Genomic DNA, 22,856 nt, shown 5'->3' with positions numbered 1-22,856 from the left:
CAAGTACAAGTGCCATGAAGGAGGGTGTGGCGCTTGCATCGTCAGTGCACTCAAGAGCCCCGGCACTGCACCGATTGGTGTCAACTCTGTATGTATTTCTGAAGTCTCTTTATCATCATTATTTTAACCTATCGTCACCGGCCCACTACTGAACACAGGTCTCCCTCTCAAAAGGATTTAGCCATAGTTGCGTGTTTTCCTGAACCCTCATCATCATCATCATCATTTCAACCAATCGTTGCCGGCGCACTACAGAGCACGGGCCTCCTCTCAGGAGGGCTTAGCCATAGTCGCGTGTTTTCCTGGCCCTCATCATCATCATCATTATTTCAACCCATGCTTCGTCACCGGCCCACTACTGAGTATGGATCTTCTTTAGCAAAGGTTTAGCCATTGTCTCGTATTTTCCTGAACCCTCATCATCATCATCATCATTTCAACCATCATCTACATCACTGACATAACTGCATCATCTCTTACCACCAGGTGAGATCGTAGTCAAGGACTAACTTGTATATGAACAAAAATAAAAACAAACCATGCTTTGTCACCAGCCAACTAATGAGCACGGATCTCCTTCCGGAAAAGTTTAGAAATAGTCGCATATATTCCTGAACCTTCATCATTTCAACTCATCATCGCTGACCTTACTACTGAGCAAAGATCTCTTTTCATAATGAGAAAGGTTTCGCTACAGTATCACTCAAGTCTGTCATAGTTAAATTATTTTTAGTGCATGGTGTCAATAACATCATGCCAGGACTGGGATATCGAGACCATCGAGAAGGTTGGCAACCGCTTGGATGGATACCATCCGCTGCAGAAGACCCTCGCGGAGACGAATGGATCCCAGTGCGGATACTGCTCCCCAGGGATGATCATGAATATGTACAGGTAACTACATGAGTTTTCTACGTTCTGGAATCTTCCCTAATCTAAATCTCCTAAATTCGAAACCATTATTAGTCACGAAATTTAGGACTCCCATGTATGACTTTTGCTATCCATTTAAAATAAATAAAGCAATACATTTTATATTTTTAACCCCGACCCAAAAAGAGGGGTGTTATAAGTTTGACGTGTGTATATGTGTACCTGTGTATCTGTCTGTGGCATCGTAGCTCCTAAACGAATGAACCTATTTTAATTTAGTTTGTTTTGTTTGAAAGGTGGCTTGATCAAGAGTGTTCTTAGTTATAATCGAAGAAAATTGGTTCAGCCGTTTGAAAGTTATCAGCTCTTTTCTAGTTTTCTTATAGAGGTTTTTGTCAAGGGGTTTTTTTAAATTTTGAGTTATTAACATTAGGCTTGTGACTTCGTCAGCGTGGATTTAAGTTTTTAAAAATCCCTTAAGTACTTATAGATTTTTCGGGATAAATATCACTCTCCAGCTGATCTATAACTAAAGATCAAATAGATCTGTTGATTTCATTTCTGCGTAATTGGCCTGAAAGTAGCATGCATGAAAAATTTTTCCCAGCTATACCTACAAAAATCATGCCAATCTATTGCGGTATGAATTGTGATGGAATAACAAACTAACAAACACGTTCGCATTTATACTATAAAAACAAAAAAATAAAAATTATTTCAGCTCGTATAGATAGTGATTAGAATATCTGAAAAAGGATTATAATATGTATTTGTGACATGTATAATTTTCAGTCTTTTAAAATCGAAGCCACTTACAATGCTTGAGATAGAGAAGTCTCTTGGGAGCAACATCTGCAGATGTACAGGATACAGGCCAATATTGGAAGCTTTTAAGAAATTCGCGAGTGATGCCCCGATACCAACCCTGCTAGATATTGAAGACTTGAAAATTTGTGACAAAACTGGGCAGGCGTGCTCCAAAGAAAAATGTGAACAATCTGATTGGTGCATGATTTCCGGAAACGAAGTGATTAATGAAGTTTTACATATCAAATTGAAGGATAATAAGGATTGGTACAGGGCTAGTACTTTATTAGATGTGTTTGATATTTGGAGGACGAATGGCGTAGAATCTTATATGTTGGTAGCTGGGAATACTGCCAAAGGTATTAACTCTATTTCTATATCTATATTTTTCAAAACAGAATATAGTTACAAATAATTTTATATTTGTGCTTTTATGAAATGAATTGCTAAGTTCATAAGGAGAGGATGCTAGGATGCTAGGATCCTCTTTTGAAGATGTATCATCCCATCTCATGGAGTCTATAGCAGGTGACCAGAAAGCTATTATAGGTATAGCGCATAATTGAGGAGGTTTCTGCGGTGAGGTGCAGTGCGGGAGAGGACAGTTGTCACAAGTCGACAACTGTTATCACATGTCACTGAGCTCATCACATTGAGTGGGTTAATAACGCAGCCAGCGTTCTGAGCACGTAGCCTCAATGAAATGATAATTATGAAATTTTGTATTTCTGTATTTACTTTTATTTTGTTTATTAATTGTATTTTATTTTCTGTTAAGAAGGGTCTCTCCGTCACTCGCTCCATACAAACGTAGTTCGTATCTCATTTGAATACTAACCAATCATACTCAATGGAATTTTGTAGAAACGTTCCGGGATCTAATATATATATATATATATATTCCAGATTTCCGTTAAAATATTCGGTTTCAAAGTTACGCGGTCATAAATATTCACATACAAATCTTTGAGCCCCTATAATTTTAAAACTATATATTTTTAGAAAAATCTAAAACACTACAAGCACAGATATTAGTTTCTAAAATATGTCTGCAAAATTTCATGAACTTTGGTTGCTTAATATTCAAATGAAATTGAGACTACGATTGTATGGAGTAAGTGACTTAGAGAGCCCTGTTAAGTTATTTTATTGCATTTATTTATTTTTGCGTTATTTTACTACAGGAGTATATCCTATACTAGACTATCCCAGATCACTGATCGATATCAGTTGCGTCCAAGAATTAAAGGGTTACTATGTAGACCAAAACTTAGTGATTGGAGGTGGAAATTCACTAGCAGATGTAATAAACATATTCAAAACAGTCGCTGAAATTGATGGTTTTAACTATCTCAGTGTGTTGAATAATCATTTGCAGTTAGTTGCACATACTACCATAAAAAACGTAAGTATATTGTTGAAAGAGCTTCTAAATATAAGTAAGTAGAAAATCTTGTGTAGTCATAGTTACTACATAGTTACTATGATTACACCCGTATCCGTACTCACCCGCATCGTTAACCAATAGATGTCCACGGCTGGACATAGGTTTCTTTAAGTAACTACCAAAGCCATGATCTTATGCCATCTGCTCCAGCAGGTCCCTGTGATTCGTTTGATGTTTTATATCTACCTACTCGCTACTGGAAGGTCGTTTGCTTGCGCTTTGTGATGTGAGTCGCCACTCCAATACTTTGGCATCACAAGGCATATATCAGCTCTTCTTCAAAAACATGTATATTCTCTAGAATATTATTTGCATTCGAAATCATTCTACTTCTATTATTAAATTCAGTGCTATCTATATCTAGTAGTTATTTTTAGTTAGCAACGTTGGCTGGAAATTTGATGATAAAGAATCGATACCCCGATTTTAAGTCTGATATTTTTATTCTACTCGAAACAGTTGGAGCTCAAATTACTATACGTGAGTTAAATTAAAATAATCTTCATTTTAAGAATGATACACAAAAGTTTATTCATTGATAAAAGTTGTTTATGTTCTATATTTGTTATTTAATTTATTTTCAGTAAAAAGCGATGGGCAAAAGCAAATGATAACAACACAAGCTTTTCTGAAAGAAGATATGAAGGGAAAAATCCTCCTAAACATAATTTGTCCACCGCTGAGTTTAGAAACCAAAATAGTAACATACAAGGTAAATGAAATTCAAAATCATTAGAGATTTTAAAAAGGCTTTACTTTAGTTGTCAAAAGAAAATATATGTAGTCTTGTATCTGAAATTAAAAAAGTCTTCAAATCCGCACTCACCCAGCGAGGAAGACATAGCCAAACCCTTCTCATTCTAACAGCAGACCCGTGTTTCATAGTGAGTCGATGATTGGTTGATCATGATGATGGTTAAGTATAGTAAAACTCTTTCAGATAAGTATTAATTTCTACCTATTTGTTTGCAGATAATGCCGCGATCCCAAAGCGTCCATGCTCTAGTTCACGCAGGATTTCTTTACAAACTAAGCGAAAACCATACAGTACAAGAATGTAAAATTGTATATGGAGGTCTTTCTCCAAATTTTACCCGTGCATTCAAAACTGAGCGTTTTTTGATCGGTAAAAATTTGTTCGTAAATGAAACCTTGAAACCAGCTCTGGACATGTTGAATAAAGAGTTAGTGGTGGTCGAAAATTTGCCAGAACCGCCAGTACAGTACCGTCGGCAGGTGGCTTTGGGACTCTTTTATAAGGTAAGCTATTACCTTCATCAAGCGATGGAACGGTGAGCATTGCACGGTGGTCTTATAACTATACCAGTTCACCATTCCTAAGAGATCCTGGATTCAATTTCCAGCAAGTGCTAGTTAGGATTTTTTTTTAATTGGTCTTCAATCTAATCTTTTGGGAGGTTAGGGCTGTAGCTGGTTACCACCCTGCTGGCAAAGTTGTGATGACAAGGTGCCGCATATGGTTTTTGGAATATAAAATTGATATATCCTTTTTAAGTTAGTCTACCTCTGCTTAGTACAAACAAATTATGGACTGAATTGCAAGAGTCGTGGCAACGACGGTAATGTTACCATCAAATTAATTGTGGTATGTACCCAATCTAAAATATAAAATGTCATCTGAAGTGGCTTGTTTCAGGGTCTCCTTTCGTTATGTCCACCAAACAAGATGAACATACGTTACCATTCCGGAGCTATCAATCTTCGAGACACTAGGCCGGTGTCTGAGGGGCATCAGGTTTTCGACACTAACCCAGACATGTGGCCATTGAACAAACCTATGCCCAAACTCGATGCATTGGTGAGTGAGCAACTGGTTTTTTTTAGAAATTAAAAAATTCAGAATCTATTTATTTCGTGTGGGACAGTTACTAGTGTCTCTTATGCTACCGTGTGTCTGTGACCACCGCTTCGGCACGTACGAAACCTACGGTGGTAGGTTACATACTTCCGAATTCAGAATGTGGGAGAAGTTCAAAATTTCAATCTTCTTCTTCTCTCTCTTCTTTATTAGTCCTTATTAATCCATTGCTGGACTTAGACCTCCTCACGTGCCTTCTTCTCGTCGTTGGGTGAGCCTCCTCCAAGTTTTTCCCACAAGCCGATGCACTATTTTCGTATTTATCTTAGCACAGGTTTTACACTTTGGAAAATATCACTACTAAATAATTATAAATGTGAAAGTGTGTTTGTTTATTGGCTTGTCCGTCAATCGCATCGCCACGGATTGACGTGATTTTTTACATGGGTATAGTTAAAAGCCTGGAGAGTGACAAGGGCTACTATTTATCTCGGAAAATCAAAGAGTTTCCTCGGTATTAAAAAAAACTAAATTCACCTGAACGAAGTCGTGGTTATTACCGGCGATGTTCTGATGACGACGAATCTGATGACAAAATACGAAAAAATATTGCGCAGATCCAATGTGCCGGAGAAGCCAAATATACCGATGACCTTCCATCGCTCCCAGGGGAAGTGTTCCTGGCGTTTGTTCTAGCTAAAGTTCCCCTTGCAACTATAAAGAATATCGATCCTGCTCAAGCTTTGGTAAGATTCTTATTAATTTTTATGCTTTTTTCTCTCTCTCTGAGCAAAATCTCGTATAGAAAGCGTCCTGGCTGCCATAACATTCTCAAAGGTGTGTGAAGTACCAAACACTCACTCACATATAGGATATGGCCAAGCCTTCTCAATCTAAAAGAAAACTCGTGCTCAGTAGTGAGCTGGTGATGGGTTGACCATGAAGATGATGATGTTAGTGACAAAACCGGGATGACGTGACGGCTTGGGGTGCTCTCCAAAGGAAGGAGGAAACGAAAAGGCCAAAGGTCCTCCAAAGTCGGCTGCATTCGCCATCGCAACAGGCCACACTTCTACATACCTACATATTATTTTCTTCTTGATTTTGTTTTCTTTTTTCTCACTCTCTCTTACGTTAATTTTATTAAACGATTAGTGAAAATATTAAATAATATTTTGTAACTTTTCAGAGTGTACCTGGGGTTGTAGCGTTTTATTCAGCGGCAGATATACCGGGAGTAAATAGTTACATACCAGCTCCTAATAATTTTAATATAGTCGATGAAGAATTGTTTTGTAACGGTGAAGTAAAATACTATGATCAGCCTCTTGGTATTATTGTAGCTGAATCCCAAGCTATAGCTTCTAAAGCCGCTACTTTAGTTCATGTTGAGTATATTAATATTAAAAAACCAATTATCGAGTTAAAAAAAGCTATAAATGATCCATCTCGAGTCAAAGTTTTCGCATCAACTGAGGCAACAAGTAGAGGAACTGATGTCGCTAAAGTGATTAAAGGAAGTGACACTATTTATGGGCAGTATCATTTTCCTATGGAGACCTTAGCTGCAGTGGTTCATCCGACGGAAGAAGGATTGAAGATCTACGCCACGACGCAGTGGACAGATCTGACACATCAAGCTACCTCGAGGGTTTTAAAATTAGACCAAAGCAGGTAAACACACACTTTGTATTTATATTGTGTCTATCGCGAAAGGAGATCTCTAGTTAAATAGCTTAGTTTGAATGTTAAATTCACATTAACACGTTTTTAAGCATTTTAAAGACATTTTTAGTTAGGTCTCTTTTTTCCGTTGACATACTTAGACCTTGCAATTTTTTTTGTCTTTTACGTCCCCACAATAAGCCAAAAATTTTTGTTATTTTATCTTTGCATTTATTCTGTTTATCTATTGGATTCCAATGTTTTCTTTTACCATATTGTGTAACAGACTTTAAAATAAATAAATTTTAAAAAATTACAAATCAAAAATATCATCTAAACCACTGTAACGAAGCAAGGTGCCCAGAACGCTGGGACCTACTCGTACACTGGTAACGCACCTCATTTAATAGCCAAATCTATATTATGCTGACGAAAATTCCAACCCAATATACTAAAAATAAATTGCATTTTATTAATATTATATAATTTTGTTTCAGGATCGATGTTTTCGTCCGAAGACTCGGCGGTGGCTTTGGTTATAAATTAACTCGATCCACGCAAGTTGCAGTGGCCGCTGCTCTTGCTGCTTTCAAACTCAATCGACCCTGTCGTTTTGTCAATCCTCTAAGCATTAACATGAGAGCCAGTGAAAAACGCGCTCCAGCTCACAGACAGTTTGAAGTAAAATAATTGATTTTGATTGACAAATCCTATTGATCAAATAAATTAGGTTAATATACCACTTTTTTTCCTAGGTTGGAGTTAATGCCAATGGAGTAATTCAATACGTTACTTGTGACTTATATAGTGACGACGGCTATATCAAAAACGAGCCTCTTTTGAATCTAGGTCTTGATTGTTACTACAACTGTTATAAGAAGGATCCATGGAAGTACACAGCGTATACTGCTGTTACCGACACTGCTTCAAATACTTGGTGTAGATCACCTGGTAAGTGAACGTAAGGGTGACCAATCAACATTGAGCTATGCTGCGCTATTCTATGCCCAGCTAAGCTAACTTTCTGGTGCTATGTTTATTCTGCAAACAATATTGAGCTACGTGGTGTGCTGTACGACTGTGACAGCGTGATATGCATGCGCACAAGTGCAAGCGAGATAAACGGAAAACTGAGCGAGATGGTCAATACAAAACGAGCAAGCTAACACATATCGCGTGATCCATATGTGATCCGTGGAGTAGGTACAAAGCGCAAGTTTGTATCTTCATTATAATCTAAGAGAAGCGATAGACTATAGCACAGCATAGCGCAGCTAGCTCAGTGATTGGTCACCCTTAAGGTAAAGAAAACCTACTAAATTATCTTTCCCTAATTCGTATGTAATGAATGTAAATTGAACAGGTACTCTCGAAAATATTGCAATGGCCGAATTGATGATAGAAAAAATTGCTTGTGAACTAAATTTAGACCCACTCGAAGTGCGCTTAGCAAACTTGGATATGGAGAAACATAGTGACATAAAAGACATGACTGAAACGATAAAAAATAACGCGCAGTATGATGAGCGCAAGATAGCAGTTGACACATTCAATAAAAATAATAGATGGAAGAAACGTGGGCTACGATTTTGTTTGATCAACTGGACTCCATTCGGATACCTTAACTTTGATGTAAATTTGACTCTGTATTCAGATGACGGTACTGTCGTCATAACACATTCTGGGGTAGAAATGGGGCAAGGTGTTAATACGAAGGCAATTCAAACGTGTGCATATTTATTGAAAATACCCGTAGAAAAAATTCAGATAAAGCCTAATGACACTGTCATTGCACCCAATGCTGGGTTCTCAGGCGGCAGCTTAACTACCCAGCACATTACTTTTGCCCTAAAAAGATGTTGCAATGAACTGTTAACTAGGCTTGAACCTATAAGACAACAGATGACCAATCCTACTTGGGCAGAGTTAGCGAAAAAAGCCTATGGCTCGCAGGTTGACTTACAAGTACACGGTTACACTACTTCAGATGATATGCTGGATTATACTGTAGGTGGGGTAGCATTAGCAGAAGTTGAAATAGACGTTTTAACGGGCGAATCGCAAATCATACAAGTTGATATAGTCCAAGATGTTGGTATGAGTTTTAACCCTGACTTGGATATTGGACAGGTAAGGTTTTCAAAAAATGTTTATTAATTAATAATTAAGATTACAGTATTTATGATTTGCAATAAACTCCCAGAAGACATATCAGAGATGTTAAATGTTGCGGCTCATGCAGTCCTCAATACGTGAATTCATTTATTTATGTACTTTTGCTCCCTTGGAACAGATAGAAGGTGCATTTATAATGGGCCTCGGTTACTGGACGTGCGAGAATTTAGTTTACGAGCCCAATACCGGCGAGTTGTTGACTAACCGTACTTGGGAATACTGGGTCCCTCAAGTTTTAGATATTCCGCAAAATCTGAGGGTCTACTTTAAGAAGCGAGGTTATACTCGTAGTAGTGATGTCGTATTTGGGGCTAAAGGTGAGTTTTATGACACTTTGAGATTCTCGTATAGTCATAATTATTACTCTCTGCCTTTAGTGTAACCAGAACGCCCGTAAAAATGAAGACAGGTGATAGTACTGATGATTACTGATTAGGTAACCCGAATAAAAAAAACTGTATTTTTGTAAACATCTGACTGACGCTAGAGGTCAACGAACCACTCGGGGTCAATGCCGCGTCGTAGATGGGACATTGACGCGAGCTTTGCCCGGTATGCATTGCGGGTTTGAAAAATACTAAATCACTAAAATTACATAAATAAGGCAAATGATTATTGGCATTGGATTTTGTTTAGATAGTGTAATAATAACCCTAAGTTTTTGCTAGTGTTCTGGTTACACCTTGTATGTGGACGGGCGTTTCATAGAAAACCAAATTAACTGAAGCAACTGACCTATTGAACAATTAACTAGTACAGTCAGACTGTAATGGCTAAATCTTAATGAGTCTAGGCCAGCGTTTGACGAAAATTGCCTAATAAAAAGTAAATTAAAGCTCTAGGTTGGCGCACGCTTGTCTAGAACATGCATATTCGCTCTTACCTTGAAGGTATTTAGGTTATACGCTACAGGAAACACGGTTGCCGGAAGGGCACTCCACACCTTAGTGGTTCGTATTAGAAACGTTGAGCAAAAACGTTTCATGCGAGTGGATAGGATACCATCACATGAGGATGCCAACGTTCACGGTTTCTCGCCGATATGTAGTAGAATAGTGAAAAAATTGGTTGTCTGTAAAGTCGGTTTACTGACGATAGTTGAACGTGACAACAAAGGCCGATTGTGCTTCTTTGTCGCTCGTTCCGCGCTCTCGCTTGCACTTACATGGAACGCCTCAGAGCGAGGTAACGCCGCATGAGTCATGTTTTTTTCGTGCGTGCAGCCGGCTCTATCGAATTATAAGACGTTGTCACGTCAAAAATAAGGTTGTACAGTTCCTAAGCATAATCTCTAAAGTATAACCGATAAAAGACCGCAATAAGCAGGCGATATTGCGTCGGTGTTGCAAGCTATGGTGATTGCGATCTATTGATGCTAGTTTTGATTATCAACATTATAAAAAACAATTATTTTCCAATTATGAGAAAAACCTCAATATTTGGAATAATACTTAAATTTATTAATTTACTAGCTGACGCCCGCGACTTCGTCGGCGTGGATTTAGGTTTTTTGAAATCCCGTGGGAGCCCTTTGATTTTCCGGGATAAAAAGTAGCCTATGTGCTAATCCAGGATATTATCTATCTTCACTCTGAATTTCAGCCAAATCTGTCCAGTGGTTTTTGCGTGAAGGAGTCACAAACATACACACACACACACATACACACAAACTTTCGCCTTTATAATATTAGTGTGAAGTATTTTAAAAAAAGTTTCGTTAAATTCAAAATTATCTTCTAGGTGTCGGTGAACCAGGCTCATGTATGGGTATTGTTGTTCCTATTGCGATGAAAGCGGCGATCACAGCAGCTCGGCTTGATTCCGGGATACCTGCCACACAGTGGTTCCAGATAGGTAACCTTACTTACAACTTTATAATTTTCAGCTGATAAATTTTCGACGCCATATTGTATGCTTGGTGTGTGCCCCAAGTTATCCAGCACGGTAGGTCCAATTTCGAGAAAGAGGTTAGCCGCTGCTTCCAACTCTGCTGGGCAGCGTTCGGGGAACTTTGAAATGTCTTCTCGTCCAAAATTCCTCAGTGCTTGAAGACCATTGCAGCATTGGAAAACAGTCGACAGACGACATCAAACGAGTAGCAAAGAGCCACTTGATTCTCTATATCTGTCTGTCAAGACCCGTCAAGGAAATGAAAACTTAAATGGTACTCCCCGTTGAGCTAAACCCATGAAATTTGGCAGGTAGTCAAGTCAAGGGAAAACTTGGTTACAGTGCAAAAAAATGAGAGTGTTATTTTTTGTACAATCGTACGGAACCTTTCGTGTGAATCTGACTTGCACTTAACCGGTTTATCTATTAACTATAGATAATTCTTTTGTTTGTGCAGCATTTAAGAAATTTCAATCTATCTAAATTTTCTATGTTCTAATTGCTAAATTTTTTTTCAGATGGCCCATATACTGTGGATAAAATTTGTACGGCAACTGCAACGAGATTAGATGAATTCAGATTTTACTAAACAATAAAATCAGTTTTTTTTTTTGTAATGCATTTTTTGCGCAGATTTTGTGTACGAGAGATTATTTTTCTGTCATTAACGTCATCATTTAGTTTACATTATTTCTTTTAACTATAGATATTGATAATTCTTTCTCAAGTGTATACTGTAACAATTTACCACTTTTCGAAGATTTAACTATTCTGACTTTTTTTTCTGGTTTTGTTTTTTTTACTTAATAAAGTTAAATAAAATCTAGATGTTTCAATTCTCATATTTTTAGTACCGGTGATTTGCTTTTTCGTTATTATTTAATAAAAACAGTTAAATATTATTGTACATATAATAATTATCATAATCTATCTCTAATATATATCTCTTTGGCATAATTTTGCTATTTATGTTATTGAGTTTAGTTTAGTTTATTTAGTTTTTGTTACTAACATTGACAAATAAATAAAATAAACACTTTGTAAACAAACACACTGCTCTTAATGCAAAAGATACTACAACTCCCATATACGTAGCTGGTTCTCCAGTTGCTACAATCTGGCTTCCTAATTTACCCGACTGTGGCAAAGCCAAAAGGAAGGGTTATGATTTTAGCAGTCTATGTATGTATGTATGTATGTTTGTATCCAGATTTTGTGTGCTCCTCCGTAGCGCCTAAACAACTGGGCCGATTTTAATGAATGAGGTGTCAATTGATTCGTCGTAAAGGTTCGGGTGACATAGGCTACATTTTATACAAAAAATTGTCGTCACAGATGTTACATCTAGAAACGTGGAGGTCTCCAAAAATTTTTCGCTATTTTTTCGAGTGGGATTTCAAATGAAAGAGGAAACAATTCTGAGTTCATTAATATACGCAGTCGGGTTTTAGTTTTCAACTTTATCAAAAAAATATTATTCACCTTTCGCGCCAAGAATTACAACGCTACTAAAAGACCGTTGTCTAAAATAAATACGAAAATCTTGTGGGATATCTTTGAGGTATTAAGATAGGTATATTTGTAAAAAAACTTCATAAATATGTATTCAAAATTTATTTAACAGGTACTGTGAAATCCCGAATAACATTGATTCTCAACCTTCACCCATAAAAAGTATTTTTATCAATCTCTAGCTAACCTACCACCGACTTACTACTTGTAATGAACAAAATTATTTGTATTGTGATAAAGTGGTTATCAAAATAATGGATACAGAAATGATCAAACTAAATAAATAAATAAATAAATCTTTATTAACTTAACAAAACGTAGTGTTTACAAGCTTTAGTGTGAGACCCTGCCCCCTGATGAAGTGAAGGCTGTGTTTCAGGAGGCAGTATCTATATACTAATAAATAAAATTGAAGTGTCTGTCTATAATTTCGAAATAACTACCTCATATTAAGCTCATATGGTTATTAGAACAATACCATAACTGAATCAAACGTTTTTAAAGTTTTTGTCTGTCTGTCTGTCTGTTTGAACGGGCTAATCTTCAGTACGGCCGAACCGATTTTGACGGGACTTTCACAGACAGGTAGAGGATTAATCAGGGAGTAACATAGGCTACTTTTTTAACCGACTTTCAAAAAAGGAGTTGTGTTTCTCTACCTATGTATACCGAAAACTAAAAACAAACTTAAAAAAGATTCCGAGATTTCTGATTTCAGAAATCTCGGAATCTTTTTGATAGAGAAACTTGCGACATTGTCCTATAAAAAATTTGGATTCCAACTCCTCAATCCTGATGCTGTAGGGTACCTGACCACCAAAGTGATGGGATTAAAAAACTATCGTCGTATAAATTGAAGCGTGGTATGAGGCAAAGAGGTTTGTCTTCACCAATCCCCTTTAGCCTTTATGTGAAAGACTTAATCATTGAACTTAGCGAGAAGCGTGTTGGCTGCTAGATAGAAAATGTTAAATGTTATTAATTCAAACATTTGGCAATGCAACAGGATACAATATAATATTATTCTTTAAGAGGGCTCTCTCCGTCACTCGTTTCATACAATCGTAGTTCCAATTTCATTTGAATATTAAGCAACCAAAGTCCATGAAATTTTGCAGACATATTCTAGAAACTAATATCTATGTCTGTGGTTTTCCAGATTTCTGTTAAAATATTCGGTTTCAAAGTTACGCGGTCTTAAAAATTTTCATACAAATCTTTGAGACCCTGTAATTTTAAAACTACATATTTTTAGAAAAATCTAAAACACCACAGACACAGATATTAGTTTCTAGAATATGTCTGCAAAATTTCATGGACCTTGGTTGCTTAATATTCATATGAAATTGGAACTACGATTGTATGAAACGAGTGGAAACGAGTGACGGAGAGAGCCCTGTTAAATACAAAACAAAGTCGAAACTCACAATAGTCTGTCAAAACAGATTTCAATGCGGTTTTTAACACAATTTAGAAAATTTAAAGGTACATTTTATAAAAATATGTGTATAGTGCATTTAACACATAAAATACATTAGGTTTTCTATAGATCAAATTTTTATACATAAAAGCCTCCGTAAGAAGCCAATATAAATTAGCTAGTAATTAATAAAATTTAAAATTTTCCACCCTGACTGCGCATGACACACCAATTTTATCCACGGTGAATGGTCCATCTGTAATTTTAAAAAAAGAAGTAAAATGTTAAAAGTAACTGGAAAAAACGCATTGGGTAATAAATAAAATGATTTTAGAAATATGAATTAAAAACATTAATCAAACACAATCAATATTAAAGTCAGTAAAAAAATGCATCACTCACCAACGGGGAACCACTGAGTAATAGGTAATCCAGATTCTAGCCTCATGGCTGCAATGGCAGCCCTCAATGCAAAAGACACTACAACTCCCATACAGGTAGCCGGTTCGCCAGTTGCTAAAATTAATGATTCGTTATTGGCTTCCTAACACTATTGTTTTAGATTTTTTCTAAGCTTTTAAATAAATAATTTTACCTTTTGCACCAAGAATAACATCACTACTTAAAGACCGTTTTCTAAAATAAATACGGAAATCTTGTGGTATATCTCTAGCTTGGGGCACCCAGTAGTCCCAAGTGCTATTCGTAAGCAACTCTCCCGTGTTAGGCTCAAACACTAAATTCTCACAGGTCCAATAACCAGTCCCCATGATAAAAGCACCTTCAACCTTAAAACATTCATTTCATTTTTAGTCTTTGTTTACAAATCCATTCTCATATTATTTAATTAAAACCAAAATTTTGTTTTAATTATATTTTTTAGTTCAACTTACCTGCCCAACATCTATTTCAGGATTGACACTTTGACCAGCATCTTCGAGTATATCTGCTCTTATAAACTGCCACTCTCCAGTGAGTCCATCAACTTCAACTTCAGCCAGAGCTATTCCATAAATATGATAACTCACAATATCTGCTGTATTAACTAAAGTATGTACTTGTAAATCAATCTGCAATTCATAAGCCTTTTTTATTAATTCTTCCCAAGTGGGATTAGTCAACAAACTCTTGACTGGTTCTAATCTGCTTAACAGTTCTTCACAACATCTTCGAATACCAATAGTGATATTTTGAGACGTCAAGCTGGAACCCGTCGGAAGGACATTTGGTCCAATTGTGGTATCGTTTGGTTTTATTTGAATTTTCTCCAAAGGTATATTTAGAAAATGAGCACATACTTGAGCAGCTCTTGTATTTATTCCTTGACCCATTTCAATACCAGCATGTGAAATTGCTACAGTACCATCATCATTATACACAGACATGTTCATATTTAAATATTGATACCCCAAAGGAGTATATCGAAGGAAACTCGGTCGTAAACCACGTTTCTTCCATCTATTTTCTGAATTGAATTTTTCAACTGCAGCTTTCCTTTCAACATATTGCGAGTTATTTTTAATCGTTTCCGCCATTTCTTGCAAGTCATGGTGACTAACTGTATCCAAGTTAGTCAAACGTACATCGAATGGATCTAAGTTTAACTCATAAGATATTCTCTCTAGTATGGACTCTGCCATAGCTACATTTTCCAAATTACCTAATAGGAAGTATAAGAATACTTATTTAATTTTTTTTTCTAATGCTATTCAACCAATTTAATGATGTGACATAAAATCTTACCAGGAGCTCGACACCAAGTATTTGATGGAGTATCAGTCACCGCATTGTAAGCTTTGTAATTCCAAGATTCCTTATTGTAACAATTATTGTATGCATCAAGACCCAACTGAAGTAAGGGTTCATTAAATATATAACCATTATCGCCATACAGTTCACAATTTACGTACTGAATAACTCCACTTCCGTTTACTGCAATCTAAAAAGTTTCCCATTTAACTTTACTCAGAACTAACAAAATTAACCACCTAGTGAACAAAATATAATAGAAGTCATGCTCTTATCACTGATTAGCAGCATAAACGACGATGCAAATACAAAAATTTATGTGAGTACAGATAAGCAGAAATTGAAAGAAATAACCAGAATCAAAAACATCAGCTGACTATATAAGGTTGTACCACTACGTTTGTGCTAAGGTGTACGGTAACAGGAGCACATTTTTTAAATACGAGTAAAATATTGATAACTATGTTTTATCAAAAACGCAAAATATGTCTATTGTAAAAAAACTAGAAATCTTCAAACAGTTGTACAGATTTTCTTCTTCTTCAAACAAAAAAAAACTAAATCACAATCGGTTCATTTGTTTAGGAGCTACGATGCTACAGACAGATAGGCACAAACACACAGATACACACATACATACATAGACAGATACACACATACATACATACACAGATACACCCGTCAAACTTATAACGCCCCTCTTTTTGGTTTGGGAGTTAAATAATTCTTGAAAACATTACTACCTACCTCTAGGCTTGTAGTACACGGCATTCTTTTTCCCATCGCTCTCATATTATTAGTAAGGGATTGTATGAATCGACATGGACGATTGAGTTTATACGAGACCAAACCACATGCTGTAGATATTTGGATAGAACGACTTATTTTATATCCGTAACTGCCACCAAGCCGACGAACATGAATGTCAACACTAAAAAATTGTATCAATTATTTTTTTGAGATTAACAATATGATTTTGAAAACTCTATCAAACGGTGACTACCTGTTTTGATTTATTTTTAGTACTCTCTTCAGCATTTGCTGTGCTGCATCAATCCATTGCGATGCTGAATAAACTCTCAAACCTTCTTCGATCGGATGTGTTACACATACTAGTGTTTCCATACTGAAGTGGTATTGCCCGTAAATTGTATTCTCACCTTTTATTACCTTTGTTATATCAGTTCCAGTTTTCGTAGCTACAATTGAATTTAATAGCGTAACTTTGGCAGGGTCATTTTTAGCTATTTTTATATCGACAACAGGTTTCCCCGTAATTGTGTAAGTTACATGAACTAAACTAGCAGCCTTTTGTGCTATACTTTGAGATTCAGCTACTATAATACCCAGGGGTTGATTGAAATATTTGACTTCTCCGCTACATAGCAATTCTTCGTTTTTTTGACCAAATATGCTCGGAGCTGGTGTGAAACTATTTTCGCCAGGTATATCTGCCGCTGAATAAAATGCAATAACTCCAGGTTCTTGCTGTGAAGGATCAAAAAGTAGATAATACATAAGTTTGAAATTTAAAAAGTTAAGGTAAAAAAAAAATTAAAAATTTGATTTTTAAAGTGGTATTAAGATAAGTATTTCTTACCAATGCTTGGCTAGGGTCAATTTTATCTATTGTTCCTAAAGCTATTGTAGTTAGAACGAATGCTGCAAAGACTTCCCTTGGAAGAGTTGGTACATCTTCTGTGTATGTAGCTTCGCCTGCACATTGAATCTAAAAATATCAGACTAAATAAATTAATCTACGTAACCTCACAAACTACTAACACAAAATTGCTCATTTCCATACAGCCATATAAAATGAACAGATGAACAAATCATCATTTCTTTTTTAATTTGGTTAAAAAAATTAACTTAGAGACAGACTTACTAATGCTTCCAGCTTAGGAATAGGTTGATTCAGCGGCCATAGTGAAGGATTAGTGTCATATATTTGGCTTCCTTCTGAGACAGGTCTTGTTTCGTTCAGCTTTGTAGCTCCGGACACATGCCGCTTATTAAGTATGTGCGTTGGGCATAATGAGAGAAGACCCTGTGTAGTTACAATAAGTGTAATTTTACTACGATTTACAAACCAGTCTACGTTGAGACTACGTTGATGCTTAAAAAATATGTCTGATAACAAAAGCATTATTTTAACCCAATATTTAGCCTATATTTTTTTAATTAATTTTTTATTATTGAAAATCACACTAATATTATAAAGGCGTGGACACTGACAGTTGGCCTCGTCCACAAACTAAAGGTCGCTCAGCGCGCTATGGAGCGAGCTATGTTGGGTATCACTCTCAGGGATAAAATCCGGAACGAGGAAATTCGCAGAAGAACAAAAGCGACCGACATAGCTCAAAGGATTAGCAAGCTGAAGTGGCAATGGGCAGGTCATGTCTGTCGCAGAACCGACGGCCGATGGGGCAGACGTGTTCTGGAGTGGAGACCGCGTACCGGTAAGCGCAGTGTGGGACGACCTCCTGCCCGCTGGACCGATGACCTGAAGAAGGTGGCGGGGAGCGGGTGGATGAGGAAGGCGGAGGACCGTGTTTGGTGGCGCGCTCTTGGAAAGGCCTATGTCCAGCAGTGGATGCATACAGGCTGATGGAAAAAATTATAAAGGCGAAAGTTTGTATGTGTGTGTGTGTGTGTGTGTGTGTGTGTGTGTGTGTATGTTTGTTACTCCTTCACGCAAAAACCACTGGACGGATTTGGCTGAAATTCAGAATGGAGATAGATAATATCCTGGATTAGCACATAGACTACTTTTTATCCCGAAAAACCAAAGAGTTCCCACGGGATTTCAAAAAACCTAAATCCACGCGGACGAAGTGGCGGGCGTCAGCTAGTATTTCAACAAAACTTAAAGCTAGTATTATAGCGTTATACCTTGTAGAACAATCCTAAAGCAACTCCTCGTCTGTATTCAACTGGTGGATCAGGAAGGCTTTCTGTCACCACTATCTCATTTTGTAATACATTTATAGCTCCTTGCAACGTTTCGTTCCTGAACAAATTTTTTCCAACTAAATATTTTTCAGTATTCGTCGCTCGAGTGAATGTTTGAGAAAGACCTCCATAGACAATTCTACAGTCTTTGACTTTGGTTGCTGGATCAATGTGGTAAAGAAAACCAGCGTGAACAATAGCATGCGCGTTTTGCGCTCGAGGCATTATCTAAAATTAATTTGAAAATATTATTAAAGTATTTTGGTAATCTAATTTAGTTGATAAATAAAACAGCAGCTTAGTACTTATTTTTACCTTGTAAGTTACTAATTTATGCTCTTTACTTAGCGGTGGCAAAAGAACGTTGGTTATGATTTTGCCCGTCATATCTTCATTCAAAAAATTTTGCATAGTCAAAACTTTATATGTCGAGGAAGATACCACTGAAAAAAGTTAAGATTAAAAAGCTATAAGTGTTAATTTTTTTTTTTTTGATAAAATTCTTAAGAAATTAGAATAGAATATATGAAATTAGAATAGATATATTGAATATACTCGTACGTACTGATTTTCAATTGGGTACCAACTGTCTCAAAAAGAAGAAAAATATCTGACTTAAAGTCACGATTACGGTGTTTCAGCATCAAATTGCCTGCAATAGTCCCTAGCTGGCGATAACAAAAAATATTTATTTTTAATTTATTTCAAGTACAATAATACATCAAAAAACATAAAAATACTTAAATACGTAAAATTAAAAAAATAGACAGACAACACCAAACGAGTCGCAGGATGTCGCTGGATGGTGATGGCGTAAGACTTCCTCACACCATGGTGTGTGAAAGTCCCTACAAGAGAATTATTTTAAACTGTGATCATCTAACGCTTGATAATGATGGTGATGATAGTTATAAAATAATGTAGGTTTTTTGAAACTAGACAAGGATTTTGACCTCAAGAAAAAAGTTCGCATTCATTTTTACATCACACATTATTTTTAGTCAGTAATATGTAACCGTATTGCATCGTAGTGAACTAAAACACATATGTAGCCAAAACAAAATAAATCTTTTAAAAACAAACTTACGTTTCTGATTGTAACGTGTGCAACAAGGCTAATGTGATCATTAAGAACTTTGAGATAGCCAAAATTATCAATGTTGGACACAGTTGAAAATATATCTAAAATTTCAGTGAGCGTAATCCCAGCACCAAGAATTAAATTTTGGTCCACGCGGTAACTTTTTAATTCTGTTATGCAACTGATGTCTATAAGCACTCTTGGATATTCCAAAATGGGATATACACCTGTAAGTTGAGTGGTATATTAACCTATTATACATCATTAATCATATTATCCATACTACCACTAACTATAAATGCGAAAGTGTGTCTGTCTGTCTGTCTGTCTGCTACCTTTTCACGGCCCAACACTTTAACCGATTCTGACATTTGGTCAGAGTTAGCTTATATCCCGGGGACGGACATAGGCTACTTTTTATTCCGGAAAATCAAAGAGTTCCCACGGGATTCCTAAAGACCTTTCCGCTCAACCTATTTGTACGAAATTTGGTACCGCGGTAGCTTGCGTCCATGTTATTGACATAGACAACTTTTTATCCCGGAAAACCAAACAGTTACGGGATCTTCAAAAACCTACATCCACGCGGACGAAGTCGCAGGCATCCTCTAGTTATTGATAAGTCTAAGGATTACAATATCTATCTTTGATTGTTGAGATATATTTAGTAAACTTGATCTTCTACTATTTTTTTACCTTTTCCAGTATTCCCCGCAACAAGCATATACGACAGAATTCCTTTTTCTTGCCATATAGCAAACACATCCAATAATGTAAAAACTCTATACCAATCTCTATCATCAGATAATCTTATGTGCACTTTTTCACTTATAACTTCATTGCGAGATACCATACACCAGTCATATTCATCACAACTAGTTTCAGAGCAGACTTCTCCAGATTTTTCGCATATTTTCAAATCTTCAATATCTGGTATATTCAAAGGTTTAGAAGCATCTGACGCAAACTTCTTGAAGGCGTCACATATTGGTCTGTATCCTGTACATCGACAAACATTGCTAGCTAAAGATTTTTCGATTTCAAGCATTGTCAGCTTTCGTGATTTCATCAGACTGAAAATGGAAATTACAGCATTCAATTTTATCAGTTTAATTCAAGTTTCATTGTAAATGTTCAGTTACATGATTCCAAATTTCCAATGCACTAATTCAGTAATTTCATTATAGCGCAAAACTGAAATGGAGAATTACCTAGTCTGATATTTACAGATCATAATGTACTGAATTGCTCATTGAATTCGGTGTTGTAATGAAAAAATTATTGCTGATCACGTCATTATTCACAAAAAATCCATTGCTAAGTTCTATTCACAGACATAATTTGCCTTGTGTTTAATGACCAGACCTGTAAGAGATTACTTCAGCAACAAGGCCACCATTACACCATGTTTGTGTGTGCAATAAAGATTCTAAAATAAAAGATTCTAAAAACTGCTAATCATGCCTATCCTGTGCTGCTTTACCCCTCTTTAGGAGTAAAGCGGCACAGGATAGGGTTGATGATGAGGATAGGATGTAATGTATAAATGTGTGGGATAAGGAGGAATGCGCTTCCGGCGCCCATGTCTCCTGAAACATATAACTTGAAAATCTTCAAAGTAAGAATAAACAGGCGTCTTTTAGGCAAGCACGCTCAAACCTAGCCTTCATCGTTTCTTTTTTTTTAGCAAGACTGTTGTCAAGCACAAGCCTATCACAATTTCAAAAATGTCCATTTTACCTGTACATATTCATGACCATCCCCGGGGAGCAATATCCACACTGTGACCCGTTTGTCTCTGCGAGGGTTTTCTGCAGAGGATGATATCCGTCCAAACGATTCCCAACTTTCTCTATAGTCTCGATATCCCAGTCCTGACATGATGTTATCGAGACCATGCACTGAAAAGAAGATAGTTATGAAGTTCGGCTAAAATTTTTCAAGCTGTTAACCAAGCTACATTTGAAATGTATTCGCGCTAGATTGAAAAAAGTCTGACACAAAAATTAATTACGATTAAGAAGAGAAACAGAATACAGAAACTTTAAAATGATATAAAATAGAAGAGAAAAATGTTGAGCCCATTTAATATTTAGATGCGATTAGAAAGCAAGCTAGAAGGCAGGCGGAGAAGGGTATGGCCAAGAATAATTATTATTAGATTAAAAGGCACAGATGAAGAAAATTATTGAAATTGAATAATAATCACGCTAAACAAACAAAAAAACCGACGTCAATAACCACACAGTAATAATTTAAAAAAAATGATTTATGATGACTAGTTTTAGCTAAAACTTAAGTCTAAGCAAAGTCAAAGAACGCTCTATAGATTTCAGGCTAAGTGCCTGCGGACTTACAGCATTGACGCCTTGTGGGACCTCCCCATGGCATTTGGCGGCGCTAACAATACAGGCGCCGCAACCACCTTCCAAGCAGTTGTACTTTGTCCCGCGGAGATTCAGGGTCCGGCGGAGGTACTCCAGCAGAGTAGTGGTGGAACTGACTTCAGATCCAACTATAAAAGAGTTTTTTGAAGTAAAACTTCGCTAGGCGCAACTTGAGAGATCTTTTTTATACTTCTACTAGACATAATTTCGCATTTGTATTATTATCAACTAGCCGATGTCCGCGACTTCGCCCGCGTGGATTTAGGTTTTTCGAGATCCCGTGGGAACTCTTTGATTTCTCGAGATAAAAAGTAGCCTATGTGCTAATCCAGGATATTATCTATCTCCATTCTCAGCCAAATCCGTCCAGTAGTTTTTGCGTGAAAGAGTAACAAACATACACACACACACACACACACATACAAACTTTCGCTTTTATAATATTAGTGTGATATGGATTATTTACTACTAGATGATGCCCGTGACTTCATCCGCGAGGCTTTAGGTGCTTAAAGATCCCGTGAGAACTCTTTGATTTTCCGGGATAAAACGTATCCTACTGGATGCTAGCTATCTCTGAACCAAACCGATGATGCCCGCAACCTCACCTAAGAGAATTTTTACCGGTTTTTAGAATCCCTTGGGAATTCTATGATTTTTTGGGACAAAGATTACTTAAAATATTAATAAGTATGGATTTGATATTGTATATTTTACACAATAGATAGAGCTGTTAAAATATATTTTTTTTACTTTACTTGTTAAAACCACGATTATATAAGTGCCAATATATTTTTTGTTTTCAGACATACCCGAATAACTGATGCCATTGACACGAAAAGAAACTTTATCCATCTTGTCCATGACCGTATTCCAAGAGTGAAAAAGAGTTAGTGAGGAAATGCATGAAACAAATATGTTTCTTGCAGTGAAATTGCTAAATTATACAAACAACCTTTATTGTTTTATCTTTGTAGATAAAAAAATTACATAACACTTATTTACAAATTAATATAATATTTTGATAAGCCCGTAAACTTTCTTCAAAACAGATTCAGCAAATAGTGCATCATGAA

General features: G+C 36.4%; 2 protein-coding genes across 2 annotated transcripts; one reads left to right on the top strand and one right to left on the bottom strand.

Moving 5' to 3' along the window:
- LOC123873121 (xanthine dehydrogenase-like) lies at positions 1 to 11,311 on the top strand. The gene is made up of 16 exons (XM_045917832.1): positions 1 to 88; positions 734 to 894; positions 1,666 to 2,039; positions 2,865 to 3,085; positions 3,505 to 3,607; positions 3,712 to 3,839; positions 4,100 to 4,387; positions 4,785 to 4,946; positions 5,564 to 5,692; positions 6,136 to 6,620; positions 7,109 to 7,292; positions 7,367 to 7,562; positions 7,975 to 8,741; positions 8,905 to 9,103; positions 10,527 to 10,640; positions 11,195 to 11,311. Exons 2-16 carry the CDS (start codon positions 737 to 739, stop codon positions 11,263 to 11,265), a joined length of 3,579 nt encoding a protein of 1,192 aa, XP_045773788.1. The 5' UTR covers positions 1 to 88; positions 734 to 736; the 3' UTR covers positions 11,266 to 11,311.
- A 2,448-nt stretch (positions 11,312 to 13,759) lies between these two features.
- LOC123873120 (xanthine dehydrogenase 1-like) lies at positions 13,760 to 22,635 on the bottom strand. The gene is made up of 17 exons (XM_045917830.1): positions 22,593 to 22,635; positions 21,751 to 21,908; positions 21,134 to 21,294; positions 20,090 to 20,466; positions 19,400 to 19,620; positions 18,878 to 18,980; positions 18,628 to 18,755; positions 18,253 to 18,540; positions 17,243 to 17,404; positions 16,958 to 17,086; positions 16,361 to 16,845; positions 16,105 to 16,288; positions 15,352 to 15,547; positions 14,502 to 15,268; positions 14,204 to 14,396; positions 14,011 to 14,124; positions 13,760 to 13,864 (listed from the first exon to the last, which is right to left on the bottom strand). The coding sequence occupies exons 1-17, from the start codon at positions 22,633 to 22,635 to the stop codon at positions 13,794 to 13,796; spliced, it is 3,780 nt and encodes a 1,259-aa protein (XP_045773786.1). The 3' UTR covers positions 13,760 to 13,793.
- Positions 22,636 to 22,856: the final 221 nt, after the last annotated feature.

The sequence above is a fragment of the Maniola jurtina genome, chromosome 16 (assembly GCF_905333055.1).
Source record: "Maniola jurtina chromosome 16, ilManJurt1.1, whole genome shotgun sequence".
Classification (NCBI taxonomy): domain Eukaryota; kingdom Metazoa; phylum Arthropoda; class Insecta; order Lepidoptera; family Nymphalidae; genus Maniola; species Maniola jurtina.
The sequence above is the reverse complement of the archived record's forward strand: the minus strand, read 5'-3'. Positions and strand labels throughout refer to the sequence as shown.

What these genes read in the sequence shown, in the direction of transcription:
- LOC123873121 (XM_045917832.1), top strand. Translation starts at nt 737, where the DNA reads ATGGTGTCAATAACATCATGCCAGGACTGGGATATCGAGACCATCGAG. An exon ending in ATGATCATGAATATGTACAG is followed by an intron (nt 895 to 1,665) that starts GTAACTACATGA and finishes TATAATTTTCAG; the next exon opens with TCTTTTAAAATCGAAGCCAC. An exon ending in CTTTGGGACTCTTTTATAAG is followed by an intron (nt 4,388 to 4,784) that starts GTAAGCTATTAC and finishes GGCTTGTTTCAG; the next exon opens with GGTCTCCTTTCGTTATGTCC.
- LOC123873120 (XM_045917830.1), bottom strand. Translation starts at nt 22,635, where the DNA reads ATGGATAAAGTTTCTTTTCGTGTCAATGGCATCAGTTATTCGG. An exon ending in ATGGTCATGAATATGTACAG is followed by an intron (nt 20,467 to 21,133) that starts GTAAAATGGACA and finishes TTCCATTTTCAG; the next exon opens with TCTGATGAAATCACGAAAGC. An exon ending in CGTGTACTACAAGCCTAGAG is followed by an intron (nt 15,548 to 16,104) that starts GTAGGTAGTAAT and finishes GAAACTTTTTAG; the next exon opens with ATTGCAGTAAACGGAAGTGG.